The 17887-nt window shown below is 49.9% G+C and overlaps 3 protein-coding genes across 3 annotated transcripts; 2 read left to right on the top strand and 1 right to left on the bottom strand.

Annotated features, from left to right (window-relative positions):
- Positions 1-983: 983 nt before the first annotated feature.
- Positions 984-2285, top strand: DEU56DRAFT_749614 (uncharacterized protein; the record flags this gene model as incomplete). The annotated part of the gene is made up of 1 exon (XM_041349453.1): positions 984-2285. The coding sequence occupies one exon, from the start codon at positions 984-986 to the stop codon at positions 2283-2285; it is 1302 nt and encodes a 433-aa protein (XP_041200979.1).
- A 9475-nt stretch (positions 2286-11760) lies between these two features.
- DEU56DRAFT_214588 (uncharacterized protein) lies at positions 11761-13452 on the top strand. The gene is made up of 8 exons (XM_041345103.1): positions 11761-11904; positions 11971-12126; positions 12175-12282; positions 12342-12482; positions 12537-12650; positions 12700-12768; positions 12821-13063; positions 13196-13452. Exons 1-8 carry the CDS (start codon positions 11857-11859, stop codon positions 13343-13345), a joined length of 1029 nt encoding a protein of 342 aa, XP_041200978.1. The 5' UTR covers positions 11761-11856; the 3' UTR covers positions 13346-13452.
- Positions 13453-13658: 206 nt separating this feature from the next.
- Positions 13659-14249, bottom strand: DEU56DRAFT_214579 (uncharacterized protein). Its single transcript, XM_041345102.1, has one exon. The coding sequence runs from the start codon at positions 14174-14176 to the stop codon at positions 13751-13753; it is 426 nt and encodes a 141-aa protein (XP_041200977.1). The 5' UTR covers positions 14177-14249; the 3' UTR covers positions 13659-13750.
- Positions 14250-17887: the final 3638 nt, after the last annotated feature.

Below are 17887 nucleotides of genomic sequence, written 5' to 3'. Positions count from 1 at the left end.
GAAAGTGTTCTGTACCCTAGGCTATGTTGAAAGGGTCCTGGAGGAGGAGCAGGTACACAAATAAACAAAAAAAGCGGACTATTATATTATAATATACATATATATACCAAACTACTACTTATATATGAAGGGGGACCTATTGTGGGGTGGTGGTGAAGCTGCAGTGAGGTGGGAAGGGTGTGGGAATAATTGATATTGTGGAGATTCCCAAAATGGGCGATGTTTTTGGTGTTGTGGGGTAATTCCCACACTGTGGGGCTGAAAAATGCGAACATATGATGTGTGGGAATAATGTGGGGAGGCCTGACATGAGGAGGTTACCAAAATGGAATATATATTATGAATTTTCGCTTTGGGGAGCCAAAATTGCAGCCTAAAATTGCTTATTGTGATTCACCATTGGATATATCAGTGTGGACAGTGGACAAGTAGACTGGATAATGTATCCCTATTTTAGGGCTATAGTAGTATATTGATGTATCTATATAGCATTATGGGCTCCAGACTCCGCCGTTTACATCCCGACATTCTTGCGCCACAACACAATTCTGAATTTCGAACATTTTGCTTATACAGCAGTTACCGAACTGGCTCTCAGGCAAGTGCAATTACTCGAGTTTAACTTTATTTACACCAGGGTAATTGGGTGAGCGTGCTCCTTAGCAGACTCGTCTTCGGGTCCTCCCGATAGTTACCTCTGTTGTTGGGGCCTGTCCCCTTGCCTCATTGGCTTATGCCCTGCGCATTTCTCGGCACGTTCGATCATGCCGAGTGCAATCCTCATTGCCACCTCCTTAAGTGGAGTTTCGCAGTCTATGTCTAGCGGGGCGGAGTGCTGAGGGGTTCCTTAACCTCTTCTCACTCGATTTACTCGTCTCACTAGGTACGCTGCTTAGTTTTTATCTTTCTCCTCTTCTCACTCGGTTTACTCGTATCGTTAGCATATTATTTGCGCATTTTAATCACATCGAAGTCTTCTTCTCATGTCTGACAATGCTGAAACGACCCAAACCTTCTCTTCCAACCCCTCTTCAGAATCCCGACACGAGTTCAACCAAGATTCAGTCTCCCAGTGTCTCAAACTCGTCGATGACTATCGAAAGGGAACCATCGAGAAGGGAACAGCCTTATTGGAGATTCAGATCGTTCTCCAAGCCGCCATCAGTCAATCAGATGTACTCACCCAACTCGACTTCAAACCGGGGTTCATCCATTTCCTTGAGTTACTCGACCACGCCTCAGATGAGTCCTCGTCCGTCAGAGGAGCTATCAATAACGGGAATGAACCCCGCAATGAGCCTTCAATCCATTCACGACAAGGCTCGGTGGAGTCGGGAACTTCTAAAGAGAAAAACTTGCGAAAGAGATTGCGCAGACGAGATCTATCCGAAGAGGATGAAAGTAGTGAGTCAGGGAACGAGCATGAGTACGTATTGCGAGGGAAGAGACGGAAACTTACTACCGAACGAGCCTGTTTTTATCCCTGGCTCGAACCCACGCTCTACCGTCACGTCTCAAGCAAACGAGCTGAAGAGCTCACCCTTGGCTGCTACGAGGAATGGACCGAAGAAACCAAGTATTACAGAGGGCAGGTCACTGCTACACCCGGATGTCCTAGCTTCCCGTTGTCACAGTGGACCCTCTTACTTGAAGGACGCGCCCCAGACCTTGAAAAGGTGTTGTCCGGCCATTACTCCACCATCATTGACCCCAAGCAATCCCAATCCCTCAGGAAAGGGTTTGAAATCACCGTGTCTCAACCGACCACCACACACAAAGTTAAAACCTACGGCGATTGGAGTATTGCCACGGACTTATGGATCGAGGCACTTACTTTCATCATGCCGTGGAAGGAAGTTGAATTACGAGGATACAAGCGCTACCTCTCCAGCCTATTCATTGACGTGCACTACGCCCTTCACACCAGAATCCTTGATTTCGACAAAGCCTGTCGGCTTAAAATTGAAGGACGAAAATATCTCCGCTTCGACGACATTACTGAGTTCCGACGTCTCGAAGTCTCTCACTTATCCTCCCTCGGAATGGTCGCCTACGCCGACCTTCACCAACTCAGTGCCGGGTCAGGGGAAAAGGCCGTCTCGAAGGGATCTGGTTTCGGGAAGAAAGGGAGGTCAGATCAGTCAAGTCGAGGAGAAGCATGTCATAACTGGAACCGAGGGGCTTGCGACAAATCGTCAGCCGATTGTCCCCGCTTCCACGTTTGCAGTAGATGTCGAGGAGGGCATCAGCGGGGATACTGCTCAATGGCAAAGGCGGCTAAATGAAACGATTGCGCAGGGTCAAAGATTTCGGAGACGGATGGTTTGGGGTAATGATTCTAAATCTCTCAGTGCGACTGCCTTGTGGACCGAATCTGCTGAACCTTTGCCTCGTCCGCTGTCCTCAGAATACGAAAATTCGGCAGCATTGAAAACTATTGCTGAGAACCCACATCTCTTCTCAGTTTCAACCCCTATCGATATTGATCGCTTTGAAACCTTACTCACTCACGCTCGTCATCCAAACCTCCCTTTTGTTCACTCTGTTTGCCAAGGACTCCGCGAAGGCTTTTGGCCTTGGGCAGACACTCATGTAGGGACTTATCCCACAACTTGGGATGTTCCTTCTTCCACTCCGTCTTCCGACTCGGAACGAAGCTTCATTCGGGATCAAATTCTGAAGGAGGAACGTGTCGGGAGGTACTCACCGAATTTCGGTCCCAATCTTCTTCCCGGGATGTATAGCATGCCTATTCACGCTGTACCGAAGGAAGGTGGGAAATATCGGTTAGTTACTAATCATAGCGCGGGGGAATTTTCCCTCAACTCTATGATCGCAAAAGAAGATATTGCAGGGGTTACTCTGGACAATGTTCAGGACCTTGGTGATGCCATCCGAGAATATCGTCTCTCTCACCCTTTCGACACTCTTCTTATCTGGAAGGCAGATGTCTCCGAAGCCTATCGTCATATGCCCATGCATCCCCTCTGGCAAATAAAACAAGTCGTCACATTTGATGGGGAAAGGCGGGTAGATCGCGCTAACGTGTTTGGTGGTCGGGCATCGCAGCGCATCTTCCACGCTTTTATGTCCCTCGTCATCTGGCTTGCAATCTTCGTCCGTCTCATACAAGCATTCATTTACGTTGACGATTCATTCTCTTTCGCCAAGCTTGACGATATGGCCTACTACGTAAAGTATCGAAAGATGCTTCCATCGGAAATGGTCACCTTGCTTCTCTTATGGGATGAGCTAGGCATCCCTCACGAGGAACGAAAACAGCTCTTCGGGTCCCCGTTACCCATCATCGGCTTCGACGTGGACCCGAATATGATGAAGATTTCTTTGAAAGAAGATTCTAAAGAGAAGTTAGTCCAGGAGCTCAGGATGTTCGCGAGGTATAAACAAAAGAGAACTCTCCGCGACTTTGAACACATCGCCGGATCTCTTAACTGGGCCTTTAACGTCTGCCTGCTCCTTCGCCCAGGTCTTTCGGCTGTTTATGCCAAGATTAAGGGCAAATCCAACGCTAAGGGAATGATCTGGCTTAATCACAGTGTCGTCGAGGAACTCCTTTGGGCCGCTTTTCATCTCGAGCGTTCGGATGGTATCTACCTCCTCAAATCTGTCTCCTGGGATCTCAACCCTCTCCCTCCTGACGTCCTTGAGGTTTTCTGTGACGCCTCAGGGTCCGGAATGGGCTTTTGGTATCCTGCGCTTAACCTTGCCTTCCAATCAGGATTACCAGAACGTCTTCCTATCTCTGATATCTTCTTTACTGAAGCCTTATGTGTCGCCTCTGCCATTCATGACGCCGTCACTCGTCTTCCGACCCATGGCAAACTGGCCGTTCACACTGACAGTTTGAACACTGTTTACATGTTTAACTCGTTGGCTGGAGAACCGGGATATAACCATTTGCTCATGGACGTCGTTGAGACCATCCTCATCTTTCAAGTAGACTTTAGGGTCTTCCATATCTCGGGGCAACATAACGTGGTAGCTGATCACCTTTCTCGTTGGCGTGCGGGAGAGGCAATCCAATGCTCCCCAGGGCTACGTATCATGCCGTTCCAACCCCCTCGATTTGCGCTGGGGGCAGCCAAAAAGTGACTTTGTCTTCGGTTGAGGCTTGGCAGCCTCTTCGAGCTGCCTGGCCGATGGAACGTCTCATTCATGAGCGTTCTGTCAATCTCGGTCTCGCCCTTGACAAGTCCACTAATCAAACTTACTCTTCGGCAGTTAACTCTTACGTGGCCTTTTGCGATCTTCATCATCTCGCTCTGGATCCTACGGCTGACACGCTTTCCCTCTATGTGACCTTTATGTCTGCTCACATCAATCCTCGGTCAGTAGACAACTACTTGTCCGGTATCTCCAGCATCCTGGAGGAATATTACCCCCAAGTTCGTCTGAACCAGCGTTCTCGCCTGGTTTCACGCACTTTACGTGGTGCCAAACGTCGCTATGGTGTTCCTGTCCAACGAAAGCTTCCTCTCTCGCGTGCGGACCTGCAGACCATACTTGACTCACTTCCCGCTCCTCCTTCCCATGACGACCTCTTGTTCATCTCTCAGCTCTTTGATGGATTCTATGGCTTACTTCGTCTCGGTGAACTTGTTTGGCCTGACAACGCCTCTATTCGTTCGATTGAAAAGCTTACCCTGCGTACCTCCGTCATTGTTGCCGATACACACCATTCTTTTGTCCTTCGACGTCACAAAACTGACATCAATTTTGAAGGCAACACCATCGTTATTCAGCGGGCTAACTCGGCTGATCCTCATCAAGCCTTTCTCACTTATCTCGCATCTCGGGATAAGCTGTTCCCGTTTAACAGTTTCCTATGGTTGCGCGAGAACGGATCTACTCCTACTCGCGCATGGTTCATTGCACGTCTGCGCTCTTTGTTCCCCGACTCTATATCGGGTCACTCTCTGCGGGCGGGTGGTGCAACCTCACTTGCAGTCTCGGGCGTTTCGGGCGACCGCATTCAGGCCATGGGTCGGTGGTCCAGTGACTCATTTCGTATTTATGTTCGCAAAAATCCTGCCCTGCTTCATGCGCTCGTCTTCCATGGGTCTATACATGATCCTGTGTCTCCGTTTCATTAACTCCTGAGTCCTTACTTCTCTTTTCATATATTTTACTTATTCCTATTTAATCTCCAGTCATGTATTTTTATTAACCTTTCCCTCCCTCCCTCCCTTCGTTAGCTGGTATTATGGTGTTTGTATGTAGGTACTGCCTCGGGATTGGGTCCGAATTTACTGGGGACCCCTTGTCCGCACAACGGGGTCCCCGACTTGCTGGCTATTTCCTCGTTTGTCTGTGTTTTGACGAGACCAAAGCGAGGACAATTAGTCGAGTTTAACTTTATTTACACCAGGGTAATTGGGTGAGCGTGCTCCTTAGCAGACTCGTCTTCGGGTCCTCCCGATAGTTACCTCTGTTGTTGGGGCCTGTCCCCTTGCCTCATTGGCTTATGCCCTGCGCATTTCTCGGCACGTTCGATCATGCCGAGTGCAATCCTCATTGCCACCTCCTTAAGTGGAGTTTCGCAGTCTATGTCTAGCGGGGCGGAGTGCTGAGGGGTTCCTTAACCTCTTCTCACTCGATTTACTCGTCTCACTAGGTACGCTGCTTAGTTTTTATCTTTCTCCTCTTCTCACTATTGGCATATTGGCTATAGTACTTCCCATTTCGTACTTACTTTGATTCTTGGTACTGTATAGTGATTCACCATCGACACTCAGCCCCCCGTTACGTAATCATATTTAGTATTGAGGCCCGCGCACATATATCACCTCAGCGTTTATCCTAACACACGCTGAGGTATGTTCTTGTTCTTGTAGACTACTACTCTTTACTGATGTACTCTAGACGAGTCCCTCGTTCTAGGTACTTATGCAATTAGCGTTTATCCTAACACACGCTGAGACGAGTCCCTCGTTCTAGTCTATAGGTTATGAGCCCTGAGCTTTAATTAGCTCGAAAATCAGACTAGGAACGATTAAACTCACAGAACGCGTTGAGGACGCTCAACCACCGATCGAAATCAAATAGTTATTATTATCGATCTCACCTTGCGTGAATCCACGATCACTATCTGTCATCGATGGGAAAATATGATCACATCTCAGAACTGGGCGGCGCAGACACTTACCCGAGCTGGCGCAGAGCAGTTAAACTCGCGCTCGCGGGAGAAGGCCTGTGGAACCATTGTAGTACTGGCACTGATCCAAATGACGTAGCCGAATACGCCAGTACTATACCAGCTCCGCAAACAGCAGGACAGGCTACCGCTGATGAGCGGAAATTAATAAAAGAATGGCTGAAAGAGGACGCACTCGCAAAGGCCATCATCGGGAGAAAGCTTTCCCCCGTAGTTCAAAACATGCTCGACGAGGGCTTCTCGGCTCGCGATCAGTGGGACATGCTAGCGAAACGATTCGCGCGATTAGACGTAACTTCACAATTCGAATTACGCACCCAACTTTTTACCGAGAAGTTGAAAGACGCCGAGGATGCCTCACGCTATCTCAGTGTATTCGAAAACGGGCGTAGACGCTTCGCCGAAATGGGGGTGACATTTACAGATGAGGAAGCGATCTGGATGCTTCTCCATGGACTTCCAGACTCGCCCCAATGGGTTGTTTTCAGAAGCCTCGCGATTGGTTCCTACAACAATCAATCAGTCCCTACCTCGTCAACAACTGCACCTCCACCCAAGATGACGTTCGAGCATCTCGCCACGTCACTCTCTGAAGAAGCAAATCGTCAGTGCGGACAACTGAAGTTAGCCAGGCCCGGATCCGAGTACGCGAATGCAGCCAACACCATGACTCATTCATTTCCTGAACGAAAGGTGAATCCAGCAACAGGCGTGCGCATTCACAAACAGAACCCACGAGGCGTACCTTGTGAGAACCCGGTCTGTTCTGGACTTCCCCGATCACTCACCCATGATCGCGATCACTGCATGCAACAAGGTGGCGGTATGGAGGGAAAAACGACTTGGGGACAAAAGGCGGGGAAACGACGTGATGTTACGGCTAATGCCACCGAGGGCAAAACACCTAATAACGTCAATAACACAGCCGCTACTTCCGCCTCTTCCTCGTCTAATCCCCAATCAGCCAACCTCGCTTCAGAGTCCTCTCACAGACGCGAACTCTCTTGTGCAGTCATCGAAGAGATCACTCCTCACCTTGAAGACATCTCTCTCCTCGTTTCACAGTCTCTGTCCACCATTCTTGACTCTGGCACCACCTCCACTTTGATCACGGATCGCTCGTACTTCTGGACGTATTCCAGCAGCTCGTCAGTAACGGTCAAGACGGCCAACCACGGGTCACTGCCCACCTCTGGCCGAGGCGACTGTCTCGCTGAGTTGACAATCAACGGGCACACTCGGAGAGTACGACTCACCAACTGTCTTCACGCCCCAGGCGCACTAGTCAACTTACTATCTGTTGGGCACATGTTGAAGAAAGGGTGGGAATGTAATTTTAGGCCGAATCCACCGCGTTGTCAATTGGTGTTCAGAGGGGAAGCACTTGGTGACATTCCTCTACACGGCAATTTGTGCCCAGTGGACTTAAAGTTCATTCGTCCAGACTCTCACCTATCCCCACCCATTTGCGTACCCACCAGTGAAATCACAGCGTTTGCGCGATCCCCGCTCACATGGGACCTCTGGCACGCGAGGCTCGGCCACATTGGCGGCGAGGCAGTCAAACGTGTCAACCTCATTGCTACCGGCGTCAAAGTGGAGACAAACACGCCGCTTCAACGTTGCGAACCCTGCATAATCGCCAAACATCCACGCAAACCATTTCCTTCCTCTACTGAACCCCGTGCAGCTCATCCGTTGGACTTAGTGCACTCGGACCTATGTGGACCCTTCCCAGTAGTCACACCACACGGCAAACGCTACTTCATCGTTTTTATTGACGACCACTCTAATCTCCTCAACTTGCAACTCCTTGCAGCAAAAGACCAGGCCCTTGAAGCCTGGCAGATCGTCAGGAAGCGGTGGGAGAACCACATGGAAAGGAAGGTTAAGGTTTTTAGGTCGGACAATGGTGGAGAGTTTCTCAACGCCGCATTCACGCATGCCCTCCAGGACGCTGGAATAGAACGGCAGCTGTCGGCACCCTATGCGCATCAGCAAAACGGCAAGGCCGAACGCGCGATGCGCACCATTGAAGGCAGGCTCTTCGCTATGCTCGAGACAGCACGTCTGCCCGCCAACTTGTGGGGGGAGGCAGCTCTGACCGTGTGCTATCTGTGGAATAGAAGTGAGTCTCGCGCTCTTCCACCAGGCACGACTCCCTTCGAGATCGTCAATGGCCGACAGCCAGACCTTTCGCACTTACGCATTTTTGGCTCACGGTGTTTCGCCCGCATCCCTACTGAGCTGCAGGCCAAACTGGGCCCACAGTCACGTCAGGCTGTGTTCCTTGGCTATCCCGACGGTTCTAAGGGTTACCGACTGCGAGATGCAGTTACTGGCACGTTCTTCGTTTCCCGTGATGTGGTCTTCGACGAGAATGTACCATCCATTGCGCATAGCCATGACTCTGATGACGACGAAGAGGACGCCGTCCCACAGCCACACTCTCAACAGGAACCTGCACCACCACCTCCCCTCCCAGCTCCCCCTTCCCCGATCCAACAGTCAGCTCCAGCTCCACTGCGCAAGTCCACTCGCACACGTGTCTTGACGCCGGGGGGGAAGATTCTGGCAGCTGACCTTGCAACGTCAAAGGCGCACCTTGAGGATCTGCGCCGTGCCCGAGCAGATCGACTGGCTCAACGCGCACTCACTGAGGGGGTGCCCGACACAACTCCTACTGTCGCTGAAGAAGAGGTGAACCTCGAGCACGTGGAAGCAAATCCAGACGTCACCGAGACATTCGCGAACTTAATAATCGAAGAGCACTCCAACTTAGCTATCCGCAGTAACCGCAGACGTGACCCCGCAAGTCAGGATTATGACATGTCAGTCCCTCCGGCTACGTTTGAGGAAGCGATGTTACGCTCTGACCGCGCTGAATGGCTGAGCGCAATGCAGAAGGAACTTGAGATTATGCGAGAGATGAGAGTATATGAGATGACGAGGCTCCCAGAAGGACGAAAGGCAATAGGAAACAGATGGGTACTGGAATTCAAGGACGACAATAAGGGGGGCTCATCCTTCAAGGCTCGCCTCGTAGCTCAAGGCTTTTCTCAAATCCCCGGGATCGACTATAGTGCTACATTCGCTCCAGTCCTCAAGACCGCGTCTCTTCGCGTCATCGCATCAGTCGCTTGCAAAAACAACTGGAACCTGGAGAGCTTTGACGCACGACGGGCATTCCTCTGGGGGGTGTTAAAAGAGGAGATTTATATGCGCCAACCGAAGGGCTTTGAGGACGGCGATTGGAAGGTTATCGTGTGGAGGATGCTGCGCACCATCTATGGCTTGAAGCAGTCAGCCATGGAGTGGTATGAGGAGGTGAGGAGCGTTATGGAGGAGCTCGGGTTTGTTCGCTGTGCCGTCGACTATGCCGTATTCATCTTCGATCGCACTGACACCTCCACCGGGATACGAACCTTCTGCATCATTGGTTGGCACGTCGACGACAGCCTCGGAACATCCAACTCACCGAAATTCCTCACCTACGTCAAATTCAAGGTGAACTCGCGATTTGGCATCAAGGACCTGGGGGAGGTAACAAAGTTCCTAGGGATTCAGTTCGAGCGAGATCGACTCTCGCGACGACTCTGGATGCATCAAGGGGAGTATATAACATACCTCCTCGACGAGTACAACTTACTTGAATGCAACCCTGTCCTCCTACCACTGGACCCAACTTACCCCTTCGGACGCCCCACTGATGCTCATCCCACCATCACCAACCTTGGTTCACGCTATCGCAAGTTAATCGGTGAACTGCTCTATCTCGCGATTTGCACTCGCCCCGACATCTCCTTTGCAGTCAATTCGCTCGCTCAACATAATGCCGCTCCACTCCCTTCACACTATGCAGCCGCCAAGCGCTTATTGCGCTATCTCTCTGGAACCATCAATCTTCGCTTACAGTATGGAGGGGAGAGAGCGGATGAAGACCTACATGGATTCTGCGATGCGGATTGGGCCAGTGCACCTGAAGATAGGTTGTCCATCTCCGGATACGCTTGGTACTATGGTGGCGGTCTCATCACTCACGTTTCAAAGAAACAGACGACTCATGCGCTCTCCTCGACCGAAGCCGAGTACATGGCAATGACGCACGCCATTCAGGAAGGGCTCTGGCTCACATCATTGTTCACCGCACTCCATCTCCCCCTTCCACTCCCTGTCATCATCGAAATGGACAACACAGGCGCAATTGCCTTGTCCACAGAAGCCCGCAATCATATCAGATCGAAACATATCGACGTCCGTTACCTTTTTATTCGCGAGCACATCGCCAAAGGGACATTCCTTCTCAAATGGCTTCCTTCGCACCGCAACACGGCAGATATCTTGACCAAAGCATTGGCTCGTCCTCTCTTTTTGAAGCACCTCTCCGGCTTGCAGCTGGTGTCTCGGTGAGGGGGTGTATTGGCATATTGGCTATAGTACTTCCCATTTCGTACTTACTTTGATTCTTGGTACTGTATAGTGATTCACCATCGACACTCAGCCCCCCGTTACGTAATCATATTTAGTATTGAGGCCCGCGCACATATATCACCTCAGCGTTTATCCTAACACACGCTGAGGTATGTTCTTGTTCTTGTAGACTACTACTCTTTACTGATGTACTCTAGACGAGTCCCTCGTTCTAGGTACTTATGCAATTAGCGTTTATCCTAACACACGCTGAGACGAGTCCCTCGTTCTAGTCTATACTCACTCGATTTACTCGTATCGTTAGCATATTATTTGCGCACCCACCCATTTCCCGCCCTTCTACCTATATGTACCTGGCGTTTGTATGTAGGTACTGCCTCGGGATTGGGTCCGAATTTACTGGGGACCCCTTGTCCGCACAACGGGGTCCCCGACTTGCTGGCTATTTCCTCGTTTGTCTGCATTTTGACGAGACCAAAGCGAGGACAATTAGAGCATCGTTACCGCTAACCCACGAGACCATTGGTATATCCTCATACTAATAGCAATATATACCAAAGTACGGTCACATAGAAAATGAAAAAATTTCACTAAGTCCTGAACACTAAACAAATTAGCATCCCGACTCGTATGGAGGTTGAATTTGATTCAGTAAATTTTCTACTGAAAGGATGGTGCTGAATTGAGGGTGATCAGCTGAAATTCAGAATCAGCGCTCCAATGAAATTAACTGCATGCAGTTTCAGAGGAAGTTACTCTGAAACATTCAGCATCAGCGCATTTTCCAGTGATTTTCATTTAAACTACTACCCACAGTGTTGGCCATACTAAGACCATTACCGCCATCACCGTCAATCCTGCTAGCACGCTCATTGCTTCCGCATCCGAAGACAACCACGTCCGTCTCTGGCGCCTCTCAGATCGACAAACCATTGCCATCTTCGAGCACTCATCCATCCAGGAATGGCTCACTTTCTCTATTGACGGCAATAGCATTCTCAGCGGAGACCAAAATAAGATCTCAGAGTGGGAAGTACGCAAGGGTTTTCATTCAAACGTGCGCGCTAGTTTCCATCCTTGACTCGTGTCACGCAAGTCAAGCATCCTATAATATGCAGATCTTCGTTATCGCGGCAACAGCCCGTGATTCATGCTTAACTGGGGAGTTGTCTACCGCTGAACAACTGCTCACGCAAGAGATTGACGCCGACGCCAACAACTATACCTCCTATGCTAATCGCTCGTTCATTATGGCGCGAAAAAAAGACTGGGACCGCGCCCTCGAGGATGCAATCAAGGTGAGTCATACCGACTAAATAGATTATGACCTTGTTACGAGAGGCTAACTTTTGTCCGTAACATAGTCTATCAGCATTCAGCGCTCATTGATAGGCTATATCTCCAAGGGCATTGCCCTCTGTGGACAAGGCCGTGTCCGGGACTCAAGGGTAGCATTTGATGTTGCATCCATGTTCACGAACCAAGATTCAGAAAACATACATTTGCTTCTCTTGATCAAGGTAGGCCGAGTTCGTCTCACATGCTCTCTGCTCCATTTCGCATTTTAGGCCATCACCCTCTTCAATGCAGATCAACGTGATGAGGCGATGCTGCTCATCAAAGAGCTAGCTGCCGCATGTCTGAATTCTGATCTTCTCACGTGTCGTGTCGTGGAAGTAAGTATCATGCGGCTAAACTCAGCCATCGACACTGATCCCTGCAACTCACACATTAGGCATATCTACGCGTTCAGCTCGGAACCGAGGCCTTGGATGGCGCGCATCACGACGAAGCTGCTGACCACTTCGCCGCTGCTGTCAACTCCAGCACGTTCCCATCAAAAATCATCCATGATCTGTACGGGGACTTGATTATGGTACGTTGACATCATGCGTCCGAAAATTTTCTCATAACTGAGTGCTTCATTCAGCTCTTTGGCTGGGATCTTGAGTCCCTCTGGAGGCTATCATACTCACCCGCATCTCACTCAGACTTCCGGGAACAATGTAGCGCGCTTGCTCCTCGTGATGACCCTATTCTTGGCGCATGTACTTCCTTTCTCATCCCTGTTGTTACTGACCTAAATTATGTAGGCTGAGATCCCCGGGCAAGATCAAGATGGCTATGATGTAGAACCTGGTTTCTTCCGGAGCATGCATGGCGTGGGTGCATCAGCGTATCCTTCATTTCTCTCTCTCATGTTATTCATTGCAGCATTCTCAAATTTCCAGACCACGACCTCAGCAGCGCCCGGGACGCTTCAAGAAACTGCGGCTCACTGTGACAAGGCGCCCACTTCTACCTATTGCACCTGCACCCACATCTGCACCGCCCACCACCCTATCACCTGCCGCTGCTCTCACCACCTTCAAAGCCCATATACGACACCTATTCACCTGGAGACCCGATCATGCAGCACCACCCGTCGTCGATGTTCCTTTTGCGTGGGGTCAAAAAGTGCGATCGGTCGATTTTATCACTCTCTTGGGCGTCTCATTCATATATCTTCAGCGTAATGCTGCAGCGGGTGCTCCTGCCGATGACGATTCAGACATTATACGTGCTGAATATTCCGACGATGATCCACAGGACCCCAATACGCAACAACCCAATACACAGCAACCCAATACACAGCAACCCAATACACAACAGCCCAACACACCACAGCGACAACAACCAGTAGCAGCGCAGATAGACACTGGGGGACACGGAGGCGGTAAGTCGTGTTTCTGCTGCTAGCGGCTTTCTTGGATGGCCTTGGGTATTTCACTTTTGTCCTTAACTTGTTTGTTGCGATATCTATGTTGACATCAGATTCGTCCCTATTCATACCTAATTTGCGGGCGCGAGTGTGAAGAAAATTGTTTATATGCTGCCAAACTCATGACCAGCTACCACTTTTACAACGTGCTGCCTAACTAGCGCGTTCCCGTCCACAAGGGCGATCCCACTGCGGTTTACCAGCTGTGGCAACGGCTTGCTTTAAATTCATGGAATAAGCGAGATGGTCAAATCATTTTGTCCGTGTCTGTCCTTAACAATTCACTGGGCCTTTGAAGATCAACATGTCAGTTATGAGACTGTTTGTGAGTGGCATTTATATAAAAACATGTTCAAAAATGAGCTTCAACGGATTTTGAAATTTCAAATCTGGATGCCTCGTTGCAACAACTGTGTACGTCTATCATGATGACCATGGCATTCCGAAGATTCTGTGATCGCAAATGAACCCGTCACTGTCTTTCTACGCCTGTCGCTGCCATCGCACATCAGCACTTGGGCTTGGAAGACTACGAAAAAGGACTGACTCACCCAGGAGCAAGCCTCGAGCCTATCAACATCTGAAGTTACTCTCATCAACCTCACAGCAGCTTTTGCACGAGCATGCCTCATAGTATATAATTTCGCCCGTAGTTCTACAGAAATGCCCGAAATCGTTGCTAGTAGAGCGAAATCCGATCCTCGATATGCCTCGCATTTCTTCCTTCGCGCGAGACAAACCACATGAGCCATATGACAGAAGACGCCTAAAATGCACCATTTGGGTGCAAAGAGCGCAATAGCATGCATGCCTCTCCGGTGGAAAGGAATCTCATTAGAAGGAAGTCATGAATGCGCAACGAGGAAAGAGAGAAGACTTACCTACATCTTCTCAATTATAGCTATGCATGATGAGCCACGCAAAACGCCTGTTGGGAGAATTTTGCGGCTTCAGGGTCGGAAATGACTTGTGTCTTGTGAGATTAGTTGCGTGAAGTCTCCCGAGTTCGCCGTGCGTCTGATATTATAGGTTTGACGCTCCTTCATCGAGGGTGTCCATAATGTCCGACTCGACGAGCTAACTGAAGTGTGTGAACAAGCACAACGTGCAGTCCAAGAGAAACGGGTTAAATATTGAACATGAAAACAGGAAACCGCCAAAATTACTGCTGATTGCACAAAACGTTTGCCGTATACCTTCAGCGCGGCTAGGAAGTTGAAGAGTTGGAGGAAACGCGGCTAGATCATACATTAATGAGAGTACGGGGTATCAGAGAAGTGGTGTGACGATAAGCTCATATTCTGGGACCCACGATGTCCGATGCGAGGGTTGGGTTCGTGATCGATGTGTGGACTGGGGATGCTGTTCTGGAGGAATGTCAATGCCGTTACCAGACCCACTCGCTGGCCCAGCGCCTGTCGTTGACAAATATTCATATAAATGTTGGATTGAACGCGCTTCGGAAGGCAGGAACTCCGTCACACAATTAGTAGCTGATTTGAGACGTGAGGGGAAAGATATTTTGCCGCATCTGGTGGACACGCGAATCTTGGGAGTCCGAGTCGACGAGATGAAGAGATGATATTGCAGTAAGGTGTACGTATGTGTTCGGAAGGTTACACGGTGATGTGTTGGAGGAACTGTTAACAACAGAAACAACAATATTGATGCGGTCATCTAGGATAGATGGTTGTCGGCCAGATACGAGCGTCAGGAAGCAGCAATTGCACTATGATGTGAGGGCATACATGCTGGAAGACGTGGAGACAAGAGTCAGACGAATGTATACAGCGCTGAGGCGGCGGGAGGGTCTACTGTCGAGGAAAGCAAACGCGACAATAGGGAGTATTTGTGGAAGCCTCGTGTCTTGGGCGTCTATGGAAACGAGGCAGATTAATGTAGTGAAGTAAGGTAAAAACGCACAATACACGCACCTCTGCAGCTGAGACACAGACGCTCACAAACCCTCCAAAGTCCACCTCGACCGTGCTCAACACTACTAACCTGAAGTAAAATGACGAAACTCATTCCAATCACCATACCACTTCGAACTTTTAAAGGTCATGAGAAGCGCGTAAACGCAGTCGCAGTTTTCCCCGATAGACGAAGAATGGTTACGGGCTCGTGGGATAAGACACTTTGTCTTTGGGACTTGAAGACAGGTGTTGTGTTGAAGAAGATGGAGGGGCATCGCAGTGAGGTGCGGGTATTGGCAGTATCACGAGATGGGCAAATAATAGCAAGCGGTGATTACTCTGGAGAGGTCATCAATGTGCTTGGAACGGAGAAACAGGAGAATCTCTCACCAAACCCATCAAAGCCCACTCCGAACATGTCAGCTCGCTGGACTTTTCCGCGGATGGTACAGTGTTGGCCACTGGTTCATACGGCGACACGGTCAAGCTGTGGTGCACCAAAACATGGCAGCTGCAAGGAAATCAAATTGAATTCAATGATGATGCCTATGATGTTCGATATTCGCCGTCTGGTGAACTTCTTGCCATCGCAAAATTTAGCAAAATCAAAATTTATAATCCAGGCACCAGGGAACACGTCGCAACCTTGAAGACTTTCCACAACTCACTCGCGTGGACGCCCGATGGCACACGCCTTCTTTCTGCCGGTCAAGCCCTTGACGCCATACAAGAGTGGGATACATCAACCTGGGAGAAGGTCGGTCGTCCCTGGAAGGCCAATATTACGGGGATTAAAGCCATCGCCGTCAACCCTGCTGGCACGCTCGTCGCTTCCACAACTCAGGCTGAAGGGAACAATGTCCATCTATGGCGGCTCTCAGATCGACGAATCATTGCCACCTTCCGGCACTCATTCCCCACGACATGTGTCACATTCTCCGTGGATGGCAAGTATATCCTCAGTGGAGGTAAAGATAATCAGATCTCGGAGTGGGAAGTACGCAAGGGTTTTCATTCAAAGGCGAGTTTCCATCTCTGACTCGTGTCACGCAATTCGAGCATGCTTCATGCAGATCCTCGCTACTATCACGATAGCCCGTGATTCATGCATAGCTGGGGACTTGTCTACCGCTGAACAGCTACTCACGCAAGAGATTGACGCCAACGCCAAAAACTATATCTCCTATGCCAATCGCTCATTCGTTATGGCGCGAAAACAAGACTGGGACCGCGCCCTTGAGGATGCAATCAAGGTCAGTCGTACAGACCAATCATGGCCCTCTTATGAAAGGCTAACTTTCAAATCTGTGACATAGTCCATCATGATTAAGCCCTCCATGACAGGCTATATCTCCAAGGCCATCGCCCTCTGCGGAAAAGGCAATGTCCTGGACGTGAGGGTAGCATTTGACCTCGCAACTATGTTCACGAACCAAGATTCACAAACCATCCATTTTCTTCTCTTGATCAAGGTAAGTTAGTTTCGTCTCGCATGCGCTCTGCTCCATTCCGTATTTCAGGCCATTGCCCTCTTCAATGCAGATCAACATGACGAGGCAATGCTGCTCATCAAAGAGCTAGCCACCGCTTTTCCGAAATCTGATACCCTCACGTGTTGTGTCGTAGAAGTAAGTATCATGTGGCTACGCTCGGTTATTGACACTGATCTTTGCGACTCGCACATTAGACATATCTACGCGTTCAGCTTGGAACCGAGGCCTTGGATGCCGCGCGTTATGATGAAGCTGCTGACCACTTTGCCGCCGTCATCAACTCCAGCGCTTTCCCATTGAAATTCATCCATGAAATATACGAGGACTTCATCGTGGTACGTTGACATGATGCATCCGATTTTTTTTTCATAACTGAGTGTTTTGTTCAGCTCTTCGGCTGGGATCTTGAGTCCTTCCGGCTCACTGCATACCAGAAACGTTGTCAGGCTTTCCTTTCGGCAGGTAAAGTCGAGGAAGCCCTCGCATCACACCAACACATGATGGACGCCATCGACGAAACTGAGAAGGCCAGCTCCCTCGATTGGTCCAACAGCAAGTTTTCAATGATGTCACTCGAAGCCACCATACTTACCCGCATTTCACTCAGAATTCAAGGAACAATGTAGCGCGCTCACTGCTCGTGATGACCGCATTCTTGGCGTATGTACTCCCTTTCTCAACCTTTTCGCTACTGACCTAAGTTTTGCAGGCGGAGATTCCGGGGCAAGATCAAGATGGCTTTGATGCAGAACCTGATTTCTTCCGGGGCATGCGTGGTGTTTGTGCATCAGTGTATCCTTCATTTCTCTCTCTCTCACCATTCGTTACAGCATTCTCAGATTTCCAGTCCACGACCTCAGCAGCGCCCAGGGCGCTTCAAGAAACTCAGGCTCGCTATGACAAGGAGTTCCCGTCCAGTCCCTCCACCTTCACCTTCATCTCCACCTGCACCGCCCACCGCCCTATCACCTGCCGCTGCTCCCACCACCTTCACAGCCCACGTACGACACCTATTTACCTGGCGACCCGATCACGCAGCACCACCCGTCGTCGATGTTCCTTTTGCACAGGGTCGAAAGGTGCGCTCGATCTGTCTTCATCACTGTCTTGG

This window comes from Suillus clintonianus (genome assembly GCF_016758775.1).
Source record: "Suillus clintonianus strain FC179 chromosome Unknown DEU56scaffold_195, whole genome shotgun sequence".
NCBI lineage: Eukaryota > Fungi > Basidiomycota > Agaricomycetes > Boletales > Suillaceae > Suillus > Suillus clintonianus.
Note: the sequence above shows the minus strand (reverse complement) of the source record. Positions and strands in the feature narration are given on the sequence as shown.

Coding starts and splice junctions, on each gene's coding strand:
- DEU56DRAFT_214579 (XM_041345102.1), bottom strand. CDS start 14,176: ATGCATGCTATTGCGCTCTTTGCACCCAAATGGTGCATTTTAGGCGTC.
- DEU56DRAFT_214588 (XM_041345103.1), top strand. CDS start 11,857: ATGGCGCGAAAAAAAGACTGGGACCGCGCCCTCGAGGATGCAATCAAG. Junction 12,127..12,174: donor ATTTGCTTCTCTTGATCAAG/GTAGGCCGAGTT, acceptor TTCGCATTTTAG/GCCATCACCCTCTTCAATGC. Junction 12,483..12,536: donor TGTACGGGGACTTGATTATG/GTACGTTGACAT, acceptor TGCTTCATTCAG/CTCTTTGGCTGGGATCTTGA.